The sequence below is a fragment of the Apteryx mantelli genome, chromosome 2, assembly GCF_036417845.1.
Source record: "Apteryx mantelli isolate bAptMan1 chromosome 2, bAptMan1.hap1, whole genome shotgun sequence".
NCBI classification, from domain to species: Eukaryota; Metazoa; Chordata; class Aves; order Apterygiformes; family Apterygidae; genus Apteryx; species Apteryx mantelli.
Window position 1 is genome coordinate 95,215,249 of NC_089979.1, and position 12,804 is coordinate 95,228,052.

Below are 12,804 nucleotides of genomic sequence, written 5' to 3' on the forward strand. Positions count from 1 at the left end.
TCTTGAATATTAGTGCTAAGCCTCTCTACTGCCTGAGAAGTCTTCATACTGATATTCCATAATAAAATCTCATGTAATTAAGAAATATTTCACATGAAATGGATTCCAGCTAGAAGACAGGGAAAGGGAGAGCTGTGCTCCCGCAGATTAGAGATCTTCAACTACTTTTATTCTTAAATGCTGTTTCCTCCATTTACACAAGCATGCTCCATTCACACTCCTCTCATAATTTTCTCAAGCACCCTTGCACACTGTTTTTGTGGCTGCAATGCCAATACCTGTCCATACAGCCAAGAACCAAGTTAAGTTTCTTCCATACTGCAGGCCATTGCCAGAACAATGGCTTTGGGAAAACAAAACTTGATAAATTACCGGTGACTTCTTTCCCCTCCCTCCAAACCTGAATACCTCCCAGATCTGTCTGAAGGAGCCCCTCCCTCCATGATGTCCCTATTCATTCTGACAGCAACCTACAGAGAGTCCACATATACACTGCGATCATCATGCACCTCGGTAGGGAAATTTGGTACATCTGCTTATGTATTACAGATTGTCTTTAAAATTCTCTTGTTTCTTGGTCATTTGTTCTGAGCTCTGAAAACTGACTGATGTACTTCATCAGAGATATTTCCCAAAGGTGCTTGTTAGAGGTCTACTGTGAATTCAGTTGCCACAGTGAGTTCGGAAAAAGCAACCAACTCAGGTCCCCAGTTCAACTTAATGTTTAGATCCATGCAGAAGCAAGAGAACTTGAAGGGAAGAGAAAATCTCAGTCTTGTGGTTCTTTTATTTTGCATTTTGATTTCTTTTGTTGTCAGAGTAAAACAGAAGTCCTTCATTTGAAAAATATTTGAGAGAGATTCTCCAATACTCCTTTTTGTTTTTTTCTCCTAACACCTCACATAACTGAAGAGTGTTTGCTCTTTACTGACACATATCAAATACATTATTATTGGACAGCATTGAAACTTCAATTAGTAAGAGCAAACATTACTGTCATGCAGATGATCATGTACTTTTATTGGTTTCCTCTTTTGCTCATCAATATTTTTAAGAGAAGCTTATTACTTACCCAACATTTTCTGCATCTTCATCACACTCAGCTCTGTATTTGCAAACTCCACATTTTGAATGCTTCCTCTGAACTTCTGTCCCAGATCCTTCATACTCTAAACAGAACAAGGCATTGTTAACAGAAAGCATGACTTTTATGTGAGGCTCTATTTTTGCTTACCTAAATCCATTTGCCTTGCTATTGCCAACTTGAAGTTATCCTATACTTACACTGAAGCCATTATATTCACTTGTGCTCTCTCTTTCAAAATTGGGTAATTGGAACTTGTCAGAACAGTGAAAATGACAAGAGGGCACCCCAAAAAACAAGACTGCATCACCAATTGACTGTTCCTTTATTGTTATTTTAGTGATTTTTATTTCTTCCTGCCCCACCCCAGACACACAATTTGCACTGTCATGTATCCTAGCCACATTTAAATTTAATTGACACTGATAACATATAAACCCTGTGCCTTTTAATATCCTTGACCATTAAGTAGAAGGGATTTGAATGCTATTTTAGTTGATAGTCTTTAATAACAGACATACTTATGTAATATTACCTTTTACATTTTTCCCTCTGTTTCTGATGATTGGATTAGACTGTGCTCCTTTCTCATACATGCTGTTGCATATTTTCCAGATTTTTCTAATTAGTTGTGCAGAACTAAAAAAAGGCCTAGAGAGTCATCTTAACAAGAAACTAAATAGAAATATTATGTCCTCTAAAAGGTAGAATGAATATCTCAAATATACTGGTCCTAAAAACATCTGCATCATTCTTATTGTTGACTTCAAACTTGACGACCAAAACTCTTCATTTTGTAAAAGAGAAATATAAACTCAATAAAGTTTAATGTAGGACAACCAAAAATCGAGAAATGAATGCTGAACAGCTAGGAAATATACGGTAGAACATGGCAGTACTCTGATAACAACATTAGTTTCCCCCAGTCAGGCTTACATATTACTCAAGAATATCAAGCAAATCAAGAAAAAAGGTTTTTTTCCCTTACTTTTTCTCCCAGATTCACAATAAAAAGCAATGTATCTATAAACAAAGATGTCAATATTTTTCAGAGCCACAAGTATCACATTATTAGTAGGATGCAAGGTACTTATAGTGAATTATGACATTAAACATAGTTTGTTGCATTGCTTGAAGTTGCTGTACACCACTTCATCCCTTATCTAAGATACTTCTCACTGAGAATTAAGATCCCAGTAGCAAAGCCATATACAAAAATAAACTTCAAACATTAAAACTTATGTTCCTTCTAAATAAACTTCATAGTTTATGTTTAATTTTCATAGGATTGCTAATGGCTGGTAAAATTTCCTTGAATCGAAAAAAAAAACACTTTAAAATCAAACATTTTGTAATGTTAAATAAGAAGCATTAGAGTGAAAAATTATGTGCAGCTATGATTTACGCTACAGATAAGGCTCAATAAGCAACTTTATATTTTTAGAGGGGATAAATCAGATTAAATGATTGAAGGTTTAGTTTCACTAGAATTAGTCTCTCGTATTTTTGATTTTAACAAAGCAATAATGGTGATAAAGACATTTGAAAAGAAGGAAAAGACCCACAGAAATTTGCAATGGGAGTCAGGAACAGTTTAAGGTATTACAGTTATTACACAAAGCATATTACAGTATCATTTTAGTGTAAAGCTATCTACTCAAGGCTGTCAAATGCACACAACACTAAAAATAAAGCAGTTCTGTGTGCTATAGCAACAGGAGGTCAAACACCACCAAACAAAAAGAGTTGGTGTTCCTTAAATGTAAATAGGAAGAAAGGAATCCACAATAGTCCTTCCTAATTTACCCATATCTTGGCTGAAGGGAACCTCTCCCTCCTACATGTGGCTGGGCTTACATGGAGAATAATGTAAGTGATTCTTTATCAAATTAACTTCTATCTGAAACATGTCATGCATTTTTTAAGATTAACACATATCCAAACTTCATTACGAAATTTCCAATGCAGAAATTCCTTCACTACCTTTATTAAGGTGCAGTAGTGGTCACTTTTGCTTATCTTTACAAATGCATGTTATCTTTTTCATTTGATTTTTTTCTTCATTTGAAATACCACATACTTATGCCTATGCTTGCCATGCTAGAGTATCCTTTAATAACAGATTTCACTTTTCCATGTCAATATTTACATGCCAGTAAGTGACCCCTTAAGGTTAGGTAAAGGTAAACAAATGGCACTGCTTGTCTTTTCTCCATGGTATTTCCATATCTCTAACTGTTCTCATGACCTTCTAATCCCTTCCCCAATATATAAAAGACCCTCCTGGAGTTATGGATACAAGAGCTGAACACACTATTCCATAAGTGGCCTCTCATCAAGGCCGAAAAAAGTCTATGATATTCTTCAGTTTAAACATCTAATAATCTTCTTATTTTTGACCATTTTTCTGTACTGAAAGCTCACATGCACTTTATTATCCACCTTATTTCCCAACAAGGTCTTTTCAGAACCGTCAATCTGTAGGAGAGAGGCTGACATCCAGTAAGAATGGTCTACATTTTGGGCTTTCCACATAAAACTATACTCTTAGACATTAAAATCCTGATTGCTTGTGTATACCATTAGCTCAGTGATCTGTCCTCTAGCTTCCAGTGTGCAAACTTGATCACCACTGATTTGCTCCCAGGTCACCAAAGAAAGAGGGCAGGAGGCCAAGAACAGTTCCTAGAAACACACTTATTTTCTAATGGTTCCTTTACATTTCATGACCCATTGTTTGGCAAATTTTTTGACACATTATAGGTGCACCATGTGGATTTTGTGTCCTCTAGTTATTTAGATGTATATGAGACATTGACTTTGACTGAGAAAAGTAATGTTTTTGTGGTAGTACACTTAAATAAAATGTTCTGTTGTACAAACTTCTTTGTTGGAAAAATAAGTAAAAAAACCCCACTTCTCAATACAGATTTTCCATGAGCCCATGATGAATGGCCTTAAATAATTTCCCCTCCTTTAGTTCTGTATTCAGTTGATTCCTTCATCTTCTATTCCACTGTTTTGCTTCTGACAGATGCTGAGTTTGAAAGGCCATATCTCTTTACGTCACCAAATTTATCTTTTTTCAAAATATTTGTGTGTCACTTCTCATTGTTCCAAGACTTACATTGAGGGGGAAAAAAAAGTCAACATTAGGAGTCCAAAGAATTCTTTGCCACCCATTTTTAAAACTTTCAGATGCAAATTATCCAGACCTGCTGGTTACAAAACAGCTGACTTCAACATTTGGTGCTTAATATCCTTCTGAGGTACCATTAGAATGGAAAATATTTCATCATATCCTATATACATTATCTGACTTAACTCCAGATACAACCAGATTGCTTTATAGAGTACTTCTGCTCTACTAGTATTTCGATTTGGTAATAGAGTTAAGGAAGCCTCTCTTTTTTTTTTTTTTTTTTGGTAATCTCTCCTCTCTCACAATGCTCATATACACACATACACCCTTCCTGATTGGCTTTATTTCTACTCACTGTTAACTATCTCTGATATCTTTTTGTTTTCAAAAACAGTAGCCTCCAAGTACTAGCTCGGGGTTCTTTTTTTTTTTCCCCTAAAATTGCTTTCTCTATCTTTTAAAATTAGATTTGTTTGTTTTTTAAGAAAGTGTGGCCTTTTTCTTCATTATGACTTGCTAGGCCCTGTTTATATATAATTATTTATTTGCACTTTATTCTGTTTGCATATAATAAATATGATCAAGTCAAGATCACTTGCACTGAGGTACCACCAAGGTACATCTATCAGAATGAAGTGTAATACAGATGAATGTGTATTGGTGCAACATTTCCAAGTTAGACAATAGTCATCTATAATTTGTAGAAGCTTCTTTCATTACTAGCTGCATGATGTTTTAGCACTAGCAGCATGAGAGAGCATATCACAGAATCACAGAATCGCTGAGGTTGGAAGGGACCTCTGGAGATCATCTAGTCCAACCCCCCTGCTCAAGCAGGGTCACCTAGAGCACATTGCACAGGATTGCATCCAGGCGCGTTTTGAAGATCTCCAGAGAAGGAGACTCCACCACCTCTCGGGGCAACCTGTTCCAGTGCTCTGTCACCCTCACAGTGAAAAAGTTTTTCCTCATGTTCAGATGGAACTGTCTGTGTTTCAGTTTGTGCCCATTGCCTCGCGTCCTGTCGCTCGGCACCACTGAAGAGTCTGGTCCCATCCTCTCGACACCCTCCCTTCAGATACTTGTACACGTTGATAAGATCTCCTCTCAGCCTTCTCTTCTCCAAGTTAAACAGGCCAAGCTCTCTCAGTCTTTCCTCATAAGAGAGATGCTCCAGTCCCCTAATCATCTTAGAAGCCCTTTGCTGGACTTGCTCCAGTAGTGCCACATCCCTCTTGTACTGGGGAGCCCAGAACTGGACGCAGTACTCCAGATGTGGCCTCACCAGGGCTGAGTAGAGGGGGAGAATCACCTCCCTCGACCTGCTGGCAACACTCTTCCTGATGCACCCCAGGATACCACTGGCCTTCTTGGCCACAAGGGCACATTGCTGCCTCATGCTTAACTTCGTGTCCACCAGCACTCCCAGGTCCTTCTCCGCAGAGCTGCTTTCCAGCAGGTCAACCCCCAACCTGTCCTGGTGCATGGGGTTATTCCTCCCCAGGTGCAGGACCCTGAACTTGCCTTTGTTGAACTTCATGAGGTTCCTCTCTGCCCACCTCTCCAGCCTGTCCAAGTCTCTTTGAATGGCAGCACAGCCCTCTGGCGTATCAGCCACTCCTCCCAGGTTTGGATCATCAGCAAACTTGCTGAGGGTGCACTCTGTCCCTTCATCCAGGTCATTGATGAAGAAGTTGAACAAGACTGGACCCAGGACTGACCCCTGGGGGACACCGCTAGCTGCAGGCCTCCAACTAGACTCTGTGCCACTGATCACAACTCTCTGAGCTCTGCCATTCAGCCAGTTCTCAATCCACCTCACTGTCCACTCATCTAACCCACACTTCCTGAGCTTGTCTATGAGGATGCTATGGGAGACAGTGTCAAAAGCCTTGCTGAAGTCTAGGTAGACAACATCCACTGCTCTCCCCTCATCTACCCAGGCAGTCATTCCATCATAGAAGGCTATCAGATTGGTTAGGCATGATTTCCCCTTGGTGAAGTCATGCTGACTACTCCTGATCACCTTCTTTTCCTCCACATGCGTGGAGATGGCTTCCAGGATGAGCTGCTCCATCGCCTTTCCAGGGATGCAGGTGAGGCTGACTGGCCTGTAGTTCCCTGGGTCCTCCTTCTTGCCCTTTTTGAAGAGTGGGGTGACACTGGCTTTCTTCCAGTTCTCGGGCACCTCTCCTGTTCTCCATGACCTTTCAAAGATGATGGAGAGTGGCTTAGCAATAATGTCCGCCAGCTCCCTCAGCACTCGTGGGTGCATCCCATCAGGGCCCATGGATTTGTGGGTGTCAAGTTTGCTTAAATGATCTCTAACCCACTCCTCCTCCACCAAGGGAAAGTCTTCCTCTCTCCAGACTTTCTCTCTTGCCTCCAGGATCTGGGGTTCCTGAGGGCTGGCCTGAGCAGTAAAGACTGAAGCAAAGAAGGCATTCAGTAACTCTGCCTTCTCTGCAGCCTTCGTCACCAGGGCACCCACCCCATTCAGCAAAGGGCCCACATTTTCCCTAGTCTTCCTCTTGCTGCTGATGTATTTGAAGAAGCCCTTCTTGCTGTCCTTGACATCCCTAGCCAGATTTAATTCCAAACGGGCCTTAGCCTTCCTCGTTGCATCCCTGCATACTCTGACAACATTCCTATATTCCTCCCAAGTGGCCTGTCCCCCTTTCCACTTTCTGTATACTTCCTTCTTCTGGTTGAGTTTTGCCAGGAGCTCCTTGCTCATCCATGCAGGTCTCCTGCCTCCTTTGCTTGACTTCCTACTCATAGGGATGCACCGCTCTTGAGCCTGGAGGAAGTGATGTTTGAATATTAACCAGCTCTCTTGAACACCCCTTCCTTCTAGGGCCCTCACCCATGGGATTCCTCCAAGTAGGTCCCTGAAGAGGCCAAAGTTTGCTCTCCTGAAATCCAGGGTTACGATCCTACTTGGTGCCCTGCTGCCTCCTCGCAGGATTTAGATTGAAGTCCTCCAAGAAAATGCAGCTTTTCCCACCAATATAGAATAGATAAATACTGCTTTTCAGCCTGAATTGGTAGCAGGCTTTCTCAGTACCCCATTTTCATGCTGTTAGAATAAGTTAACCCATTAACATTTGAGACCATTAGCTTCTCTTTTGCAAATGTCTCTGAATAGGTAATGCATCTTTTGACAGACTGCCCCTCCCTCCTACTTTTTTTCCATTTGATTGTTCCTAAATAGGTTATAGCCATTAATTTTAATATTCCAATCAATCAACTTTTCCCAGCAGATTTCAGTAATACAAGTTAGGTCAAAATATATTCATAAATGAGTAATTCAAATTCCTCATGTTTATTATGCAGGCTTCTAATGTTGAAGTATAGATGATTACAGAGTTTCTTTGCTCACATTCTATGGTATCTTGATTAATTCTATTCTTGACTTCTTTATTTCATGTTGAGTGAAAGCTTATTTTCCCTCTCTTTTCAGCTTCCTTTCCCGTTTCAGGGCAGCGCCTCATTAATGCTCTGTTCAAGAGAAATGAGGCACAAGGATGGGATCTGCGACTCCCAGTTGTCTCTCTACACTGCGCTGTTCCCCAACACTTCTCCTCGAGTCATTATTCTTCTACAGAACATGGCTAGCTACATCTTAAGAGCTACAAATGGACAGTTGCTCTAGAGTATCTGGACAGCAGTAAATTGCTTCCCTTGGCAACTCATTTGTGTGTTCCTACAACTGTAATGTGTCTACGGTTCTGCTGAGGGTTTTCAATCAAATCTGAAGCAAAAGTGTCAGCCAGTGTTAAGGTGAAGTTTGGTCCACCCCACGCCATGGCCTGGAAAGGGAGCTCCGCTATATATATATATATATATATATGTGTGTATATATATATATATATATATATATATATATATATATATATATATCATTGTTGCAGAGAAACAAAGAGAGCTTGTAAGGAGTAAAGATTCTCCCTTGTCCAAAAAGCCCCTCTGAAAACTAATTCCTATCTCTTTGGGGAGTACAGTGATTTTTACTGATGTGCTGTCTCACTAATCTCAAAAAGATCTGGGAAAAATAGGAAGGGCCACAGCAAACCCTCACCCGGGGTTTGTTAACTCTTGGGGAGCACCCCAGAACAAACCCCTCTTCTATGGGCTGCACCATCCAGAGTCCCACGCTTGCCTGTATGGCACCTGTCAACTGCAAGACTGTGATTGGAGAACATTAATACCCACTCACTCCACTGTTCTGCTTCAAATACAGCTAACACCTCTTTCTCCAAAGGAGGACTAAATAGTTTCAGAATAACCATCAGGGAAATTACGCATGACTAGATGACAGTGGAAAAGGGAAGGGACAGGAAAACGTCACCCCACACCAAGGGAGCTGTTCCACAATTTCAAGAATGTGGAGAATGTGTTTATGCAACATGTGTTTGGCCACATAAGGAGGACAGGCCCTCATTTCCCATTGATCAGCTTACACAGGAGGCAAGAAGAATTTGTCTTTCTGTGCCCCTGACTCCAGCATCCTTGTGAGCAAGTGCTAGTGTTACCAAAGGCCCCAGACAAGAAAGAGTCTCAAGCTGGGTGGGAGAAATGGGAGAACTCTTACCAGCTCAGACAAGAAGGAGTCTCAACAGGAGCCTCAGACAAACATGCCCAAGGACACAGGTGCAGCTGCGACCGATACATCCTGAGAAAGTACAAATAAACCAGCAGAAGCCAGTTGGAGCCAAGATTAGGACCAAGACAGCTTTTCTCAAACAAGGAAGCAAGCCAAGTTGAGACCATGTATGGAAAAGTAGAGCAAAGTTCATGGCAAGACACTGAGTGACACCTCTTCTGACACCACCAGAGACCACCAGAGACCCCCACAGAAGACCCCCAGAGACTCAGACCGCATGCGTAATGATTATGTAAATGTAATAATTAGTTCTAGGAAATAGAATGAATATGTATAATCATTCCTGGAAATTTAATGCATATGCATAGGATAGAGCAATATAAACTTTAGATGATGCGACACACGGTGTGCACGTTGGGTGGAGCTATTCCCCGTGCACCCAGTGCCATAATAAAGAGAATGCCTGCTTCTTAATGCTACACTGGTGTTAAGGAGTTTTTCCTCCCAATTTCGGTGACACTAGCACCCCTGAAAATACTGCTTAGAGCAAGTTTTCATCAACAGAAGGCCTGAACATTCAGGCCATTTACCTCTCTTTCCCTGAACCTTAGGTAAAAATGTAGTGCTTCTTGTAAGATTTAGTTTGGTGTTATTTTTACTTACAAGGAGTAGGATCTTAACAGAAATAAATAGGGCTATTTGAAGTTCAAGTGATACTCAGTGACAAAAAACGTGATGGAATCACCACTTAAATCTTTCTAAATCACTCTGCATTATAGAAACATGCTAAAAGACATGATGTTACCTCCTATCCAGGGTGTTAATCACCATCCTGCTTCTACAGTCATTTTAAAATACATTAGAATAAATGAGTAGCAGTATCACAAATTAAAACAAAAAAATTATACAAGGTTCTAAACTGTGTATTTATATCACCCTGACTGTGTGACAATTATGGATAAGTGTTGTCCCCAGTGAGGGGAAGTAACAGATGGCAGCCTGCTAAAAAGCACATACTGTATATCAATTTATTAATTAGTAAATGCAATCTGCTAGACCTTCATCACAAGATACTTTAGCTATTAAATTTCAGAGGGATTAGAAATTCAAAAGGATAAGAAATTCAAAACAAATTGTTTTAATAATAATTAACTTAGCTATATGTATTGCAAGCACGTTATTTCCTCAGCTCGAAAGCCTGAAATGACTGGGTGCCATCTGTCTAACTACCAGTACTTTTTTTTAATATCAGAGGTGTGTTTTGCTTAGGTAAGCAGACACACTATAAACAAAGAAATAAAAAAATTAATTTCATGAACAAGTAGAACATTTAGACATCTTTCCTTTGCAGGTCTGCTACTAGACCATAAAACCTCTCTCTTCTAGGTCACTGATTTGTCTCTGAGGAGCTGGTTTGGAAGCTGTTACTATTTATTAACTGTTTGATAGCATACAGAACATGTGATGATCGTTTTCAACATATCCTCACAAAAGCCTAACTGTATCACAAAGTCAACATCGCAGCTGGCATTTTCTGGCAGTATCAAATAAAGAAAGTAAGGCCTAACTGGAACAAGAAGAAAAAAGGCCTTTACCTGGAGAGAAACTGAAAAGATTGCTCAGAAGTGCACATCTAGCAAAGAAGAGAACCTTATTCCTTCTGAGTTACCAGATCTCCTTTAAAAGTTATTGCACTGTGTTTGTATGCCAGATGGTAAGCACTACCAAAAAAAGCCCTACAAATAAGGAATACTACCAGAGGAAAGTAAATTATCTTTGTCACCAACACTTTTGACAAAGGGGAACCAGCTGCATTTCCAAAAACTTCTCTTCAAGAATCAATGTTCCATCTGCTGTGGGCCAAAATTTCTTCTAGAAGTGTAACACAATTGTAAATCTGAGAAGAATTTGAACCAATGGCCTCAATTTCTCTGTCAGTTGCCTCACAATTAGTAGGGCAATGTAGTGCTAGGATCTTTTTTAGAATATTAACAAGGACGATGTAATTAAACCAAAACTGAGGTCTTCTAAATATCAAGGCAACTTCAGCTTAATGATAAGGCTTCTATTTAGCTAGGAGAGTTGGGTGCCAACTTTTTGCATAACAAAAGAGCAAGAAGATCAATAAGATGACTGCTTCTTATTGGACCTTCTCTGCTAGTATAAAAATTGTAAACTTGAGAAAAAACTGTTTTCACATAGAAAGCACCTTGAATAAAAAATGGTAAAAGCACATCCTTAGTCACATTCACATAAATGTACTGAAGCTAATCTTCCTGAGGCTACTTTATTGGGTCGACACAGATTTTTTTTATAGGGGGAACATGACAGGTTCCCCCAGAAATAGGAATTTTAAAGGGAAAATGCATGTTAGAACAAAGGAAGTGTGACATGCAGGCTGGCAATCCACCTCCTTTCTGTACATGTGACAACCTAAGGATCATTTTTCATACCCTGACCTACCAGTTGTGGAACTACATCCAGCAGGCCAAGTAGTGTTGCAGTTTACAACTGGCAATGATGAAAGCGAATTTGACACTGTGACTTCTCTTTCACCAGTTCTGCCTCAAACAATAACAAATCACAGTTTAAACAAAGTGGAATAAGAATGATTTTTATGGTTGCATTCTTCAGACCGGGGAAATTGCAGAATCATTCATATAAGATTACACAGAGAAGGCCATATCTTAAATGCAAACCTAAGGGAACCAGCTATGGTCTCAGTTAAGCAACTTCTTAGGGCTGAGTCCCGCTCTTTAACACTGCTTTTTACAGAGGTGAAATATAACGGTAGAGTAATGAGGTCTTTGAAACTTCTCTAATTTCTGAATTAACAATCTATAATCTTATTAGAAGTAGCCTCAGGATACCCATTGCCACAAGTGATCAAAAGCTGTAATTTTTATTGTGGTAATTGAAGGTTCAGACTTCTGGAATGAGCAGAATGAGTGAATTTATTGCAACTCTTTATAGATACTATGCTATCAGAGCACAGAAAATGGAAATTGCTTACCCAGAATGTCAGAGAGCAACTAGATAATTGTATCACCCTTAAAAAATGATATTTCTGTCATTTCATTCAGGCATACTGAAAAAAATGCTCCCACTCTTACTTCTTTGCCTAAGATATAATATTTCTGTAACAGTAAATGTGATTTGGCAGAGAATCTGGCTCAGTAGTTCCATGGTCTTTAGTGGTTTTGCAGCACATGACAATTTCTAAGGCAAGACATTCTCTGAAATAATCCTTGAGAAACAGGAAATTTTTGTTTCTTTTTAAATCAGCTCTAAGTCTGTTCTTTTTTGTCATAAAAATAAATGCACATAACATCCTACAGTTCTGGAGTGGGAGGAAAATTCTGTATCAAGTCAAGTTTCAGAATAATTAATGAGCTTGTTCTGCATCTGGAAAACGAAACACAAATCTAAGCTGCATGTAAAACAAACAAGCCAATTTAAGCAGTAGAAACTGTCACAGACAGATCTATAGCAACTGAAGAGCAGAGTTTAGACACTTCCTCAGTTCTTTCTTCAGATTAAAAAAAACCTACCAGCAAACAGTATATCTCCTGCAGTAGCAATGCTTCCCGAACATGTACAAGCAGATGCACTCATCCTTTTCATGTATGCAAGCATCACTGGTGCATACACAATCACACCAGTTATGCATATGAGGCACAGCAAACACTAATTCTATGATTAACATCTGGAAACACAAAACCTAACAAGAAAACATAGAAATTCCTAAGCAAGCATGTTTGCTCATTTGATGGCTCTCTCTCACTTCCACTTGTGTTTTTCCACTTCCATTTCATATTCTTTGTACTTACAAGCAGTAGCTGTAACTAACCTGTAGTGCACATAAGCTCCTCATGCAATCTTGGTTCCTGTTTCTGCACCCTTAGCCAAGAGTATGAAGGCCTGGGTGATTACTGTATCTCTGCATGCTCTGGTTTCCTTGGGCAGCAATCT

The 12,804-nt window shown here is 39.7% G+C and overlaps 1 protein-coding gene across 3 annotated transcripts in view; it reads right to left on the reverse strand.

The window, feature by feature from the left end:
• TMEFF1 (transmembrane protein with EGF like and two follistatin like domains 1) overlaps positions 1-12,804 on the reverse strand; it is a 135,173-nt gene that overhangs the window by 24,323 nt on the left and 98,046 nt on the right. For all 3 annotated transcript variants that reach the window (XM_067292418.1, XM_067292417.1, XM_067292419.1), the window contains exon 5: positions 1,073-1,169. In XM_067292418.1, coding sequence (XP_067148519.1) covers positions 1,073-1,169 — 97 coding nt within the window. The remainder of the gene's footprint in view (positions 1-1,072; positions 1,170-12,804) is intronic.